General features: G+C 43.0%; 1 protein-coding gene across 5 annotated transcripts in view; it reads right to left on the minus strand.

Moving 5' to 3' along the window:
• Window positions 1-418: 418 nt before the first annotated feature.
• The window catches only part of USP4 (ubiquitin specific peptidase 4), a 48,248-nt gene continuing 32,716 nt past the window's right edge, over window positions 419-15,950 (minus strand). For 2 of the 5 annotated variants that reach the window (XM_074836285.1, XM_074836286.1), the window contains 9 exons: window positions 9,282-9,473; window positions 8,634-8,722; window positions 7,450-7,665; window positions 7,303-7,373; window positions 6,576-6,691; window positions 5,543-5,692; window positions 4,716-4,819; window positions 3,070-3,158; window positions 419-2,948 (listed from right to left, as the gene is read on the minus strand). In XM_074836285.1, coding sequence (XP_074692386.1) covers window positions 2,847-2,948; window positions 3,070-3,158; window positions 4,716-4,819; window positions 5,543-5,692; window positions 6,576-6,691; window positions 7,303-7,373; window positions 7,450-7,665; window positions 8,634-8,722; window positions 9,282-9,473 — 1,129 coding nt within the window. In that variant the 3' untranslated portion in view covers window positions 419-2,846. The other 3 variants (XR_012624719.1, XR_012624720.1, XM_074836288.1) reach the window with 3 other exon arrangements.

The raw sequence follows: 15,950 nt of genomic DNA on the forward strand, positions 1-15,950 counted from the left end.
TGGCACAGCCACAAGCAGCCCTGATATCCCCAGAGAAAATGGACAGGAGGAAGGCCAGGAACTGCCCCCCACCCCCTCCCCCAAGATCTGCAGAGGAAGAGGAACGATGAGGAAGCCATAGCTGAGGCCTCCCAGTGCCACAGAAAGATGAGGATGGGCTTTGCTACAGCACCAGGCATCAGCAACCCAGCACCACAGGAGAGAAAAGGCAACCCTGGAGTGAGCACAAACTCTCAGATGTACGGAGCAGTGCAGGCAACGGCTGCTCTTCTCCCAGATCCCCACTGGCAGAGCAGGGAGGGGTTGGCTCTGCAGGACTCGCTCTCCCCCAGCCAAAAGGGCTCCTGGAGCACCAGGCATCCCCACAACCAGCAGTGTCAGGTCGCATAATGAAAGCTGCAAATACAACAAAACCCAGTTTCAGTGCAAACCACTCTTTAATTTTCCTCTTTGTACAATAGAGCCAGCCACTTACAAAGTGCTAGTCTAAAAAACAGGTCTGGTATTACAGCACACACACACCAGCCAAAGCCCATCAGCTCAGAGGCAGAGAAAGTAAGAGCTGGGCCACTTTTTCTGCAGTACAACAGTCTGTTCAGCATCTGAGCATTGGAGATTTAGCCCCACTGATGCATTTCTCAGTATCAGCACAGGTAGGGAGTCGAGGAGGATAACAAAGGCTAATTCAAACTGATTTTTCTTTTATAAAGGTCTTTTACTCCCCTCCTTTTCCTCTCTTCCCTGTTTTGAAATGCCCACATGCTTTTCTTTCAGGGTAAAATGAACAAAAAAATGCTGATCAGAGTAATTCAGTGCAGTGCTACAGCTTAAAAATTGCTTTTTGGATGCTCCCGTCAGCAACAAGGGAAAAAACAGAAATACAATATTAAGAGTTGTAAAAATTCCAAGCAACCCCAAAACCAGAAGAGCAGAAGCAACTAAGCAATTCTGATCTCAAAATTCAGATTTCCATGCTTTGAAAGCAAAATTCTATAGAAGAGGATCACCACCTTAGTGTGTCAGCTAGAGGCAGCCCTCCCTCCTCCTCTCCCTCGCCTTCCAGTGCCCTGGCTAAGGGGCTGCACGTGCTGCCCTCCCTGCCCACTGCTTGGAGCAGAAGACAGCGAGTAGCTGGCTGAGCTTTTGCTTGGCTGCAGCACAGCAGAGGTGCAGGGATGGGCACACAACTTCCTATGGGGCTTGTCACTGGGAGCTGCAGAAAGGGAGCTGAGCTGGCATATTTGGAGTTAAATAGATGACCACTGTTATGTTGACCATCAGAACAGTCAGCATACAGTGGGGACTGTGCACAGAAGAGCGAGTGGCTGCAAGCACACCTTCCGGGGGGAAAAAAAGCAGGGCAGTAGCCTGTCTTAGCCTTTTGTTCTGCCAACACACTTGGCTCCAAGAAGGAAAAAATCCTCCTGTTCAGTTAACCGCCTTGAGCTAGATCTTTCCTTAAAAAACACAGACTAAGGCTCTAGATTTTTCCCATTTTCCACATGGAAGACCAGTTCTCCACTGAGGACTGACTTATCTAGTGATCACAGAAGTCCTCATTCAAGAAGAAAGCTGGACTCACATCCTACAAGTAACACAGACAGTAAAGGAGGACAGAGGGAAGAGCATTTGCCAGTTGTGCCAAAAGGATGGAGCAGAACTATCAAACAGGTAAGGCAAAGAGAGACCTTGGACAGGACCATCACATCTGCAGCCTCACAGAAGATGATGGGGTGGGGGATCTAAAGGGCAGCACTCAAGGGAGGAGGAGAAAGGCTGAAAGAGCAGTCCAGAAAAATAAGTCGCAGGAGAAAGAGCTGAAAACTTACACACACAGTCCGTTGCATTGGGCTGTCATCCTTACAGGCAACAGCTCTGGGGACACAGTGCTGAGCTTTGCTGGAGAAAACACTCCAAGGAGTCACATAAATGAGCAAAAAAGGATAAAAATGCTGCCACTGCACAAACCATAGGAGAAATGGTGAAAGCAGAAAAGTGCTTACAGAGCAGCCTGGAAGCGAGGGGTGTAGATGGATGGAGAGGACAAGAAATCGCCAACCTCGTGGATGATATTTTCTCTGCAGAAGAACGGCAGCCAGAGCCAGAACAGCTGCATCCTGCATCGCTGTGGGGATCAGCCTGCACATACACCACACCACAGGCAGGTGTGATTCACTTCTGGTGAGGTTCCCTACATTACAGGATTTGGTGTTCACATGAAAAAGGCAGAGTCAAAACTGCCCAGAAGAGCCTCAAATGCATCAGGGAAAGGACACAAGAAAGAGAAACATTTGTTCCTTAGCAAGGGGACCAAGGTATGATGGCAGAGACTGCAACAGACAGGTCAGATGTACAAAGATTTGAACTGAGCTTCCAGAAAGGGTGCAACAAGCCACCCTGACACAGGCAGGGCCCAACAGCAACACCAAAGAGTTGGCAGGAAGCCCCCAAGCCGATTCACAGAATCGTACCCACCGTACTCCTCCACGGGCCCCTGCAAGGCTCAGCTGTGACCAGGCCTCCAGCTCAGGCTGTGCTCTCCTGACCCCAGCTACAACCCTCAGCCCCAGCCCAGCCCCAGCCCCTGCCTCTAGCCACACAGCTCAGCCAGATTTTAAAAAGAACTTTATTGAAGCTCCAATATATATTATTTTTGGCCTCTAAATACCCAAGTGTCAGCACCTATTCCTGGCTCTCCAGTGCTATTCTGCAATACCCAGCACTGAATCTTTCAGTGCCAGATTTTCTGCTTGACTCCTACAGAAGGAAGAAAAATTTTCAGACGCCTCAGGCATGGCTTTAGAAGAGCAACCGCTAACATGGTGGCCGAGCGCTGGAGGAGATGTTTAGTTGGTATCCATGCCGTCACACTCTTCTTGGGGAGGAGATGGGGCAGTATGTTCCTCACTGTTTCGGCGCTGATAAAACAGCACATACGCAGCTTTTGTCTACCAAACAAAGAAGAAAACCATCTGAAACAATCCACACAGCTCGGCTGGAAACGTAATGCCCAAAGCAGGGAACCACAGTTTCAGCACAAACTCAATTAGCCTCAGGCCAAATACTCACCACTATTTGGTCTTCTGAAGCCACTGATACACTGCTGTCATCAAAGTAGTACCACTTGTCATTCACTTTGTTCTTTGCGTAGGCCGTGTCTGTCAGGAGAAGACACTGCAGCTCAGTACTCCGGGGGAGACAGGTAGGCAACGCCACGCCACCAGCACTGCACCAGTGATGCTCGAGACTCAAACTGAGTGTGCATGGGAGGCCAGGAGCTAGCTGTGACATCAACTACCCCAAACCTAGTCCACCAACATACACATCTTCTAGAACATGCTAGCTGGTCCAGCTAGTCTAGAACCACGTCCCACATACCAGACTTACCCCTGATAGCTGAGATACAGGGCAAAGAAACTTAGGAAAAAAAAATATAGTGTTTTGTTCACCCCCCCTTGAGTCAGAGCTTTCCCAAACACACAGTTCAAGACTGCATTTTCGTATTTTTCACATGAAAAAAGTTTTCTGATGATGATGGATCTGATCTAGTGCTTGCAAGAGTCCTCACTCCAGAAGAAAGTTGGACTGAAGTCCTGCAAAGTCTCTTCCAAGACTTCTGTAACTATGATCTCCAATCCCAAACTATACCCCCCTTCAGCTGATGCTATCCCACAGTGATACACCCTCTGAATTAAGCACATACACTGCCAAACAGCAGTTAGCATCCTCTCACAGCAAAATGCTTCTGGGTAATTCTAGAAGCATCATCTACAGCACAGATCTGCATGGACACCTGATATAGGGAACTCACCTACAGATGCATTTCATCTATGCTGCAACAAAACCAGTGACAGAAAATACAGACTTGTCATATATAACAAAGGGATTTTTTCTCCTGATGGCATAACATTTTCCCTGCTAAGTGAGCTCTTGTCAGTGCAAAAGCGGAGACATTCTACTGCAAGCTAGTGCCAGCTGTGCAACCAAGAGGTCCCAAGAACTACACATTTGTTTGTGGCTTGTTTTAGAAAAAGTCTGGAACAAAGGAAAATGAAAAGGGGGGAGAAAAAAAAAAGTGTTTTAAATTGCTACTGCAGCAAACAGAATTCAGGACAGGAAACGCAGAAAGGCATCAGACCTAGCTTCACGACGAGGTGTGCCCTCTGCTCTGTCTGCCTGGCCTACAAGCAACTGCTGCTTGTCAGACCTCGTCTCACCACCAAGGGAACCTGGCAGCTCCTGCTTGGCTGCCTCGACTGCTGGCAATCTCCGCACTGCAGCTGTGATGCTGCACCCACGCTGGACAAGCAGCTGCCCTCCGGCTGAGTCCTGGAGATGAACTGACAGCTTATATTGAGGACTCTCCCCAGCACTCTCCAGTAAGAAGCTCCTTTCCACAATTACACGTTTGGCATTGAAAAATCTTGATTCCAAACTGGGGAACACCATCACACGCTCTGAGGACTACTAATGGCTCTGATGACACAGGCATCAGAGTCAGACCTCAGGCAGCTGCAAACTATGCAAGCTGGCTAGCTGCTCTGCAGATCCTAATAGGAAGGACATTATCTTCCAATATGCTGTTCACCTGCATACAGAACACTGCTAAGTTTTGGATTAGACAGTCCTGGGGAGGTCTCCAATGCACTGAGCCCTCTCGTGACCCCTCTGCCTATATTTCCTTGTGCACAAAGGACAAAGAAGCAGTTACTCACAGTGGCCTACTCCCATGGCTCCATAGTGATTGGAAACTGCAATGAGGTCATACACATATGAGCCTGCTCTTGGGTCACAAACAAACTCGGACATGTTTAAACCCCTGGAAGGAAACCCAAAAGTATCAGTACACCAGTAACCAGCACTTTCTAAAAAGTGATGCATGACACCAGTGAAGCTCTGCAGGCAGGCAGCACTGGTGGTGAGTGCTGCACTCTGCTGCTCAACAGCCAAATGTTCTTAAAGACCAGACACGTTACTCCTCCCACACAGGGCAGGTCCTGGTAAACCCATCAAGTGCTGCCAAAAGATTTAGAGGGAGGTGCTGAATAAAAGACAGTTCAGAGTGTCCCTGTGTAGGCATGAAAACTGAGATAGGAGTAGTAAGGAATATGCTTCATCCTGCAGCAGGATGCTGAGAAGCAGAAGCAGAGGAATGAGGCAGGCTTTCATCTTGTACTTGTGCAATCTTCAGTACTACAAGAGCAGCTCTGCCCAATAAATTTGCTAAATTCTCTCTAGAAGTTCTCTTGGTTCAGCAGAACTACATGGTTTTAACCTAATTTCAGAAGAAACAGCAACTGCTAGTAACTAGTGTTCTTTTGAATCATGCAGATCTAATTAAGGTTAAGATTAACAAAAAAAAATAACCACACCAAAAACCCAACCAACTCAACTCATGCCTACTGTTTTGCAATTCAAACCCAGAAGACAGAGCTGTTCCAGTTACAGCTTTAATAACAAGCCCACCCAACAGTAACATCAGAAGTACATTTCTCTTGACCAGCTTCTTCAAGCTCTTCCTAGCTCAAGGAAAGAAACCTACCTGATAGGGAATTCCACAACAGTGTCAAGTTTATCCCTCCAGTATCTGCTGTATGAGAAGCGTTTTAAATGCACTACCAAAATCCTGGGCAAAGACCACAAGTCAAACTTCTTTGTGGCCTGTTGATGTTTCTTACAGTTAGGGCAGTACCTGAGGAAGGAGTAACAAACAAGGAAATTAATGACTACGTTGAAAGAAAAGCCTCTGGCCTTCCATTAAAAGATGCCTCAACGGCACAGTACAGTCCCTGCCTTAAGAAAGCATTCTGGCTCTGGAATATGCAGATGAACACACTTCCTCAGAGGTTTCCAAACTGCAACTTGCTTTCACTTTATAGGCAAAATGCTATGGCAAGTGCATTAACTGAACATTGTACAAAGATTAATTTTTCTTCTGTAACTTTAAAAAAAGGTTTAAAGGTCCCATTACTTCTTTATTATCTCCTGATGCAGCTCAAACAGATAACAGTTGCAAACACATCTACAGCATGTAATTGAAAATTAATAATAAACAATCACCTAAGTAATTTTCTTACACAGCTAGCAAACAACCTCCAAAAACCTGCATACACAGTAATCACAATCTGGTCACTTAGGATCTGCTGTTCCTAGCCCCTCTGGACTACGGATTTTTGATAGACTTAGGAGTGGGTCAGGACTGGTTCAAGCTAGAAATAATACAGAATTAAACCCTAAGGTAAGTACATGCTTTCACTCTTTATTACCACAACTGCTTCCTCTGACACTGTCTGGAAGACAGAGGTATACTGGGGAATTAAAAATAGCCTGATCTTTGGAAGCTACATGCCCACTGCCACTTTTTTTTTTTAAAAAAATAAAGGCAGGAAACAAATACTTTTTATTAACCAACATCTGCAACCTGTTGAGTCAATGACTTAACACAGAATTGATAGACTTCTCACAGATTAAGACAAAAGGACAGACCCGGGCAATTATCAGAATCCCATGACAATATGAACTCAAACAGTTATGGCATTTTACAATAAACATGGCAGGCAGGCAGAGGCTCTTACCACGGGTCATGTTCACCAAGCGTTTCCATAGTAGTGAAGAGCTCTATGCAGTCTCTGAGGGCTACCACAGCCTTCTTCTTCTGTGGTTGTAACATACTTCCATGTTTTTCAAATGCCTAGTGAAAGACATGCATGCTTTATTCAATTCCACATAAGTCTTTAATCCCTGACATCACAAAAAGGAACACGCTCACTTTCACCATGCTGCCTATTTTTGGCCCCCCCTTTCCCACCCACCCAATCATCTCAAGCTTCCAGTCATTCCATTCTTGTGTTACAAACACTCTGCAAGAGAAAATATAGTATGTCCCTCCTTCAAAGTTGGTGGGTTTGGGGTTTTTTTGCAAAAGAGTAAAAACAGTTATTTTGTTACAAAACACGATCCAGCAGAACTCTCACAGAAAGAATAATGAGCTTTCTACCAGACTATGAATTTGGTTTCAGGTTTCTATCAGGTTTTGGGGGTTTGTTTTGTTTCTTGAATGGACTATGAACTAGACTCTTTAGCTCTAAAATTAAAATGTCTACTTTTCAGAACACACTGGAAATAGATCAGCAATTATAAATCTACAGATTTTATCACTAAAAGATTTTAAGTAAATACATCTCATGCTGGTGATTCCAATTGTTATGAAGGGAGCTACACCTACATTTCACCATCTACTGTAATCTTTTAAGTACCATGCAAGTTTACATACAGATATTTAAGAAAAGAGCATACTACAACCTGTGCCTCCTGTTCATCAAAAAGTAGCCTTCGCGTATCAGAATCCCAGTCAACAGCAAGTGCAGAAAAAGCTACAAGAAAGAAGAAACATTTATTGTAAAGGTGTAAGGAGAAAGAAGAAAAAAAACATAGCAAGATAATAATTACCATTTAATTTTAAGATTTTCCCTTCTACAATGGAGTTTATCTCAGAGGTCCCAGAGGAATTCACAAGGCTAAAAGTGAAATGCCGCTTCTTGCAAGGCTGCAGGTCTCTTGCTGACTCGATCTGCATACAACCCTCAGAGTGGCAGGGATCAACTTCTGCCAGCTTCTCCTTGCCTTCCTGTCCGCCATCCTGATGCTCCATCTCTTCAATGTCACCTGGCAACATTTAAAACAAGCACAATATTAAAGAGCTTCAGCGAAAGCTTAGACTGACATCTCACACGGACAGCGGTTTGCATGACCCTGTTGCCATACACACTGATTACTCAGAAAGTAATGAAAAGACATGCAGAAAAAGAAAACTGTGCTTGCTAACCACTACATCTGGAGATGTATTTCTTCTGTTAGTAGATGCCAGGTAATGTGCTGGGTTTTATATCCTAGTATCAGGCATGATGGAGAGTGCTCAGTTCACAGAAGGCTAACAATCATATCGTCTGACAGCACACCCTAATAAACACCCCAAGGGAGAATCATCAAGGTTGCAGTTGGGTATCTTTACAGAAGGGAATATGTAAGTCTCCAGGGAAGTTATTTCCATTCTTCAGGAAAAATGGGCAGATTTTTTTCCTTATTTACCTCGTTCCAGTTGTTATTCTCAAGCAGCACAAGTGAATCATTTCAAAGAGGAAAGGGAAACATGCATTTGCCATCAGTGTTGAAAGCTTCCTTGTAAGCATCTATCCTAGGAATAAGACTTCATGATTCTAGGTCCATGAATAGAAAACATCATTTCCACTTTATTTCTCCAGAACTTGTCTTTGTGTCCTAACAGGCCAGTTTTCATCACCAAAAGGCCTATTAGGAAAGGAGTTGCCTCTGGAGGGAGGCACCTGAACACCTAGTAGGGAAGAAAAGACTTCCCTAATATCAGTCAAGATAAATGCACACCACACCTTGTAGTCCTGCTGCTGCTTACGCATATCTGATCTCCCTTAGAAGGAAAACCTTCTGCAAGAATTCACACCATACCATGCAGAAATCCTATGCAATAGCATGGTTTAATCATTGTGAAGAAACAATCTGCTAGAGATTAAGCCAAATACACACAGCACCAAACAAATGCTAATAAAAAAAACCTTTAAGTGCCAAAAAACTTCCAGCCAATTTTGAAAGGACTTTACCTTCAACCACACCATTAGAGCCATTGCAGGTTCCTTTGTCTGGGCAGGGCGCAGAGTATTCTTCTGCCAAAGGGAGTTTCACATAGCGGCTAAAGAGAGGGAATATGTTTATCATACAATCATACCAAAGCTCTACATCAGAAGAGCAGCACCCCTCTCCATCCTAAGTTCTTGCTGTCCAATCCCCCTCAGCAAACCGGAACCCATCCTTTACAGCATCATTTACAGGCCAAAAGGTCTCAGAATGAGTCAAACAACAACAATTCAGTAAGTCTCTGTTCTCACTGCTTGTTCCAAGTTTTACTGGTGTTAGATGGAAAAGGCAAAAATAAGTTATGGTGGCCCCATCTGAGAGCCCTGAAAACACAGCCTGAGTTCTGCTCCTGACCCGTTTTGCACCACCAAGCAGATAGCTTCCCTTGTGACCACCACCAGCATTATCTTACAGCCTGCTTTTACAGAGCCCAAAAAAACAGGACCTTGACATGCCTCCAGACACTAATGCAATGCAAATCCTGGTTTATATGCCACACAAAAACCAAGGAAAATTCTTCCCGTTAACAAGGATGCAGTAATCCTATTGTAGTGTAATTGAATAAGTGACCACTAGAACTTTGCATAGGATTCAACGGTACAGACATGACTTACCCAATCTGCTCTGAAACCACACTGTACAAGTGATCCACTGTGAGCTTGTGTTTCGGCACAGATATCAGTAGTGGCTGACCAAAGAGTACGGTCCCTGAAGTATTGCTGGATTGCCTCATTGTCTTCTCCCGAAAGTAAACAGAGAGAGTAACATACTCCAGGCCATCCTCACTTGGCTTGCAAACTTCATACCTGTTTGAAAGACAGGTATTTCTGCGGGTTATTTCCACTGCCAAGAAGCACAGCTGGTAGAAGCAGTATGAACTCTGTCCAACAAGTCTCTCCATCAGGTTCTCCTGAGAAGGACAAAAAGGGTTGTACTCTGTCTTCATGCTACAGTTTCCTGAACACTTCCCATGGCTCACAATGGCACAGGATACATACCTACCACCAACTCGACTGTCACCTTCCCTCTGTCTTTATTCCCAATTTACATCCCTATTGCCACTCACCTCTCAAGACATTACCCTGACAACTACATGTTGCTTCAGCCAGATCACAGTGTCAATGAAAAATACTAAATGCATTTTGAAATCCCTCAGACAGTGCTTGTTCCCTCTGGAGAAAGAAACCCTCTTGATACCTTGGGTCTTGTATTCTCCCAGCCTCTCATACAGTTAATGGCCTGAGCTCACATCACTGAGCAGCCAATGTTTCAGAAAACCAAGAGTTTGGAAACATCTGCTTCACAGAAAAAATCCAAGGATAGTAAACACACAAGAAAAATATTCTGGAAGAAAACAAACAGCTCTGAAGAACACTGAGACAGAACAGAGACACAGCTTGTGTTACTGGGCAAAACAGCAAATGAGATATTTGCAGATGTCAGAGTCAAGAGAAGCCATGTGGCCCAACACTATCACATTGTTCACTTCAGGACTATTCATTACAAAAAATTCATTTTCAGGAATGCCAAGTCACACTCCTCTTTAATTTGGTGAGTCACCTGTCCCAGACTTATCTTAAAACTGAAAGAGAAAGAAAGACTTCATGAAAGATGTCACTATGCATAAAAACCAAGACCACAATCACGTATCTGAATGTACTAACTCTTTAACAGCTCTCTTACATTAAACAAGCCACTTCCTTTCTCTCAAGGGCCAAGAAACATTTTTTTATTCCTGTGTTCAAAATGTCCTTGTAGAGCAGGGAGGAGAAAAAATTTCAGAGTTGTAGCTCTGCTCCATTCTACTTAAACGAAAAGGGATCCCACCTTGGGGCTTGCACTGAGTCAGTAGAGTACATGAAGAAAAATATCCCTCCAGAGACTCCCAGCCCAGCCCACCAAGAGCATCACAGATCAGAGTCAGCATAAGACAGTCCAGCACAAATGGCTGTTGAGGTTTTCTAGGCTGTCAATGCTACTTAGCACTGGATACAGTTCACACCTTCTAAAGTTTCCTGAGAAACAGCACCACAAAGAGGTGAATTATTTTACTTAGCACTGTTTAAATAATAAAAGACCATACTCAGTCCCAGAGCATCATCTACGATTAAGTCCAGGTCTCATGAGACCCTTAAGCTGGACTCCTATAAAACAGATCAGCACGACATGCACATGTTCCTCAACATTCTTGTGACTCCTCTCATGCCACCTACAAGCAGCAGCTAATGCAGCCCCCATTTATACTCCATCCTCACACACCTGAATGAAGCCCTGCCCATGCGACGGAACAGATGGGACAGAAGGAAAAAGCTAAGTATTACCCATACGCAGGTGTCATCCATCAGAATCAGCCTGCATGCTGTAACCCTACAGCACTGCAAAAGAGCATCTCACACACTTCTCACTGAAACAAAAAACTTCTCACTGAACAAATTTGATTACTCAAGTGCCCCTCTACCCACTCCACCTCAGAACAGCTTTTACATACTAGTATTAGATCCTGGCTCTGATATGTCTGCCTCTGTCATTTTCTGAATCTCTTGAGCAACAGCTATCCCTTCTAAAAAAATAAATCATCTAAGATAAAATATCATTTAAGGAAGGCTGAACAGCTGATACTGGGAACTACTAGACAATACACTGTAATTCTGTATCTTACAACTTAATTGACAAAACATAAAGATGATGCTACATGAGACTACACAACATGGTTTTAGAAGTCGGAGTCATTAGCTCAGCCGCTACCACACTGCTGAGTTGCCTTTATAATTCATGACAACTCTCAGAAGTGTCTGAAAAATGCTAAGCAATGGGGTAAGACTTGACTAGTCTTCACCAGCATTATGAAGACTTCAGGTCTGTGGTTATAACTCAGAAAAGGAAGCAGTGAGCAATGAAGTAGGTAACATTTGTTGCCTTGCAAACTAAAAGTTAAGCAAGTGGACAGGAGCATGAAAAGCTACAGAAAGACAAGGCAGAGCTACGTAAAAGGGCACCGAAAGCAAAAAGTACTCTGAGCTAAACACTAGGCAAATGTACATGTTGTATGTTACTGAAACATTCTCTCCCAAGTGCTGGGATCTATGATATTAATTCCAGCTGAAAAACACTATGTGGATCACAAGTCAGTCTATAGCAACAATCAGGAAAAGTATATTTTGTAGAAGAACAGAGAAGGGTAGGGGGGAAAAAAAAAGCCATTGCAGAAGCTGACAAACAGATCCATCTGAACAGGATTAATACTGCACACCAACCCAGAGATGCTGCTGTGAAATTACAATAGGTTCAAAAGTTGACAAGAAGAATGAACAGAAGACGGGAAAAACCTGGGTGAAAACGCTGCACATATTCTGATCTTCTAGGAAGTGGAAATACTCCTAATCTGTTTACTTTCTTTCATAATACCAGAACACAGGCAAATAAGTAAACTAGAAGATAAGAAACTGCTAATGCAACTTTGTCAGACAACAGGTAGTTTGCCCTGTAGAAGCTGGTCAGAGGATTTTGCCAGTCTTACTGAGGAGCAAGATTAAAAAGGATGAGGGAATTCAACCAGCAAGATTTTTACAAAGCTTAAAAAATACAAGCTCATTTTGGAAAGGACACAAACCCTCATTTCAAACAAGAAAACATCAATTTCAGCAAGTGAGAACAAACTTCCTATATCAGTTTGCTACAAGATCCCGCATATCTCAAACATTTCACATAAAACTACCCGACTAGCTGGTTCGCTGACCTAACTCAGTTCAATAATTGTTGTAAAAGTCACATTAACAAACCTGACATTTCTGCAGCCAGTCGTGTTTTTTCAGAACCATGAACTCATCTGACATAATACACAGCATGTTGTAAGAGAAGGCAGAAAACACGGTATGTATGGCAAACTAAACATATCTTAATCAAATATGCACACTTTTATAGGTTAAAGGTGACCTGCAAATCAATTTGTGAAACTTTCATCAATGTAAACAATACATATTATATTATATGCCCCATTAGCCAGGCTAAGAAAACAGGGGTATCTAGTTTATTCATCAAAACATTTTTCTTCTTAGGCCTTAAGAACTAAGAAGAAATACTGATACCCTTGAAACGGGTTGCTGAGTTTGTTTTCAAGTGGTACTTACCTGACCCCTTGTAGGCCGGCTCCAAGCTCCAGCAGGATCCCTGGGTGATGTGATATCACCAGCATGGTGCATGCGTGGGTGTTACATTGGAGCGGGAGCCGGAGGTCCTAGTGGGGCTGGACTTCACAGAACCTAAGAAAAAGAAATAGTAAGCATTTCGGTTATGTGCCGAATGCTGTTCTCTGCTTAGCCTGGAGAATGAGAGCATTCAGCACAAACACTGAACTAATGTCATCAAATTGATTTGCAGACCACCTTTACGTAAGTAAGTGACTTTCTGATCATTTGCCACAGATCTCCCTGTCATTTCACAGGAACAACGTGCCTCGCAAGAAACATCTACAACGCTGTGAGAAGCAGGCTAGTCCCACTGTTATTTGGCTGCACTGCCCCTACACATCATGCCAGCAATCTTGCTTCAAGTCTGATATCAAACTGCTCCATTTCTGCAAGCATCTCACTTCTTCTCTGATGCTAAGTATTAACACATCTTGCATCAGGACTACACTATGTTTCCAACCCTGTCAGGATGAGAGAGAGATGAGTGCAAAGCCTCGTGAAAGAATGGGCTTGGAAAATTCCAGCCCCAAACTCTCCTCCCCTTTCAGATGACCTGGAAAAGAAAATGAATAGTTTTGTCCTTTTGTGCAAAAGGAGCCAGGTTCATTTTGGGATGCATCTGAGAGTTACTTAAAGTGACTTGAACATCAAGAAGCCCAGTAACATTTGCATTTCTTCTTTTTGAAGTTTAACTTTCAGAGAGCACAACAGGTAAGGTAACACACCACAAGAAGCAATGAGCCAGAAACTGAGCAGCTGAAAGGAAAAAGTATATCTTAGTCATCCAGGGCAGATTTTTTTTTCCCCCCAAATTACTGTCCGTTTAGCTTAAATTCCAAATGGAGTCCAATTCTTGTCTCCCTTTCCCCTGCCAAGTTTCAGCATCTCTCACACTTTAATGAGACATGAAAATTCATGATGCATGTCTCAAGATGTCCACGGTGCCCTGCAAAAAAAATCACAGAAAGCTGAGCAGGTCTTCCCTCATATCTCTATGGTGAAAACAGGGAAAAAAAATTACAGCTTTTCTGACCACTGAAATCCCCATAAAAAGGTGCAAGCTCAATATTCTATACATCCTACGTACTGCATGTTTCACAAATATTCATGAACAGTACAGTCGGGACTACAATATCTGTGCCTGCAGACCGTGTCCTCTGTCAAGCAAATATAAGAAAAAACAATAAAGCACATTCCAGCTACGCTACTCCTACTACAACGTGTTGTGCGAGTTCCTGCTCACTGACATTTACAACTGAAGCATTTCACGGAGATCAATATTCTGCTCAGTAACCAACAAATACAGAGGCCTAAATCAAAAGTTGAGATATTGGTGTTAAAAGCAAGATAACAGTACAAAAGTACACAGTTGTTTGTGGTTGGTTTTTTTTTTTTCTAAATTATGTCCCTGCTGGGACATAGATCTTCTACAGTATTAGATCCCTCCTTGAATTTTGAACTGAGATGTGTGTTGTTAGCTGGCTAGTGCACAACACTCTAAAATCAGAAGTCTGCCAAACCAACAGGAATATTGTTGTCATACGCAGCCCCAGGTCTGCCTACTGCTTTCAGCAAAGCAAACCTGGAGAAATACTGCAAGAGACTGACCACTTATATTTAAATTTTTCAGTCCTGAGACAACTTCAGGTGATGCTAAGAAATGTACTGAAGGCAAGAACTGCCAGTTTAAGTTACTACAAGACTCTAAAGCTTCAGAACCATAGACACAACTCACTTCTGTTACAGAAGACAGTCACCCAGGTGATCACAGGTGGAAGATATGTTGGACTCTGAAAGAAGTCCTGTTGAGAGGGGGACAAGAGCAGCAAGGAACAGTGGAACAATTTGATGGCAGCTGCTCATGAAGTCAAGAGTTCAGGGGCCTTGTAGCTCCCCCTATCTCTACACATGCATTCTTTGCATTCTCAGACTCTAGCAAACAATCACAGATGACCACTAATATAACCCTGGTTTCCTTCCAAGGAGGAGTACTTTTCAGGTAAGGAAAGTGTTACACCATTAGAAAGATGATTTAAACACTAACACGAGGCACGGAAGGGTGCTATCTTACAGTTTATCACAGCTTCTCTCATAATTCTCTCAGTGTGGTTATCAGGAAGGAACAACTTAAAAGATCTGTGAGCACAACCAAATTAAAAGACTAGGCAGCAAAATCATTCACAAAAACACCTCAAATATCAGTAAGACCCACTGAGCAGTCTGCAATTTTAAGACATATGTTTGGGGAATGTACATGTGAGAAACCTATTTCGGAATGTGCTATACTGATTTAACTCTGTTTTGAACTGCTTACTTTTTTGCACTCCATTTTCTAACCAGTGGAAAAAAACTTTGCATCTAACTTCAATTCCTTAAAACAAGTAATGAGATGTACATGTTACAGTTTGCCAGCAGGGAAGTCTTGTCACTGGACATAACTGGCAAATAAGAATAGATGATCTATATAAAAGGGACAGGGTAAAACATGAATTAGGAAAGAGTTCAAGTATGTGAGGCAGGGAATATCATGCTAATTTAAATACAAGAGATGTTTTGATTCTAGAAAACATATCTTATTTAAATGCAAACAATTAACTAATGGTCCTCTCCCATATCCCAGGTTGCACATTATATGTCAATTCTAAACACATCTAGGTTAACATTTAGTACCTAAGAACATACCCTGCAAAGGACAGCATGATTACCAGACATCCCTCTCCAGTTCGTTTTTCCTACCTCATAGCTGACATACCTCTCAGTTTTGCTGCACTGTGAGCACAATATCCTGAAATGATGCAGTTTTCCTATTTGATTTGTAACATAAGTAATGTTATCCTCATCTCCTCTGTAACTTCTGCTCTCCTAGAACAGAAGCTGACAGTTTCTGGTCTTACTACACAAGGCAATTAAGTGATTCAAACAAATCTTGGGAAAAATTATGATTTCAAGACATGGTAGTCAAGCAGCTTCCAGCGTTTCTTCCTTGCTTATAAATCAATTGCTATCTTGTCAGCCCAGCTTAATGCTTTAGAAAGTCTTCTTAGAAGTTTATTTTGTGGCAATAGTATAAATGTAGTGCAAACAAACTTTTGATGG

This window comes from Strix aluco, chromosome 11 (genome assembly GCF_031877795.1).
Source record: "Strix aluco isolate bStrAlu1 chromosome 11, bStrAlu1.hap1, whole genome shotgun sequence".
Classification (NCBI taxonomy): Eukaryota; Metazoa; Chordata; class Aves; order Strigiformes; family Strigidae; genus Strix; species Strix aluco.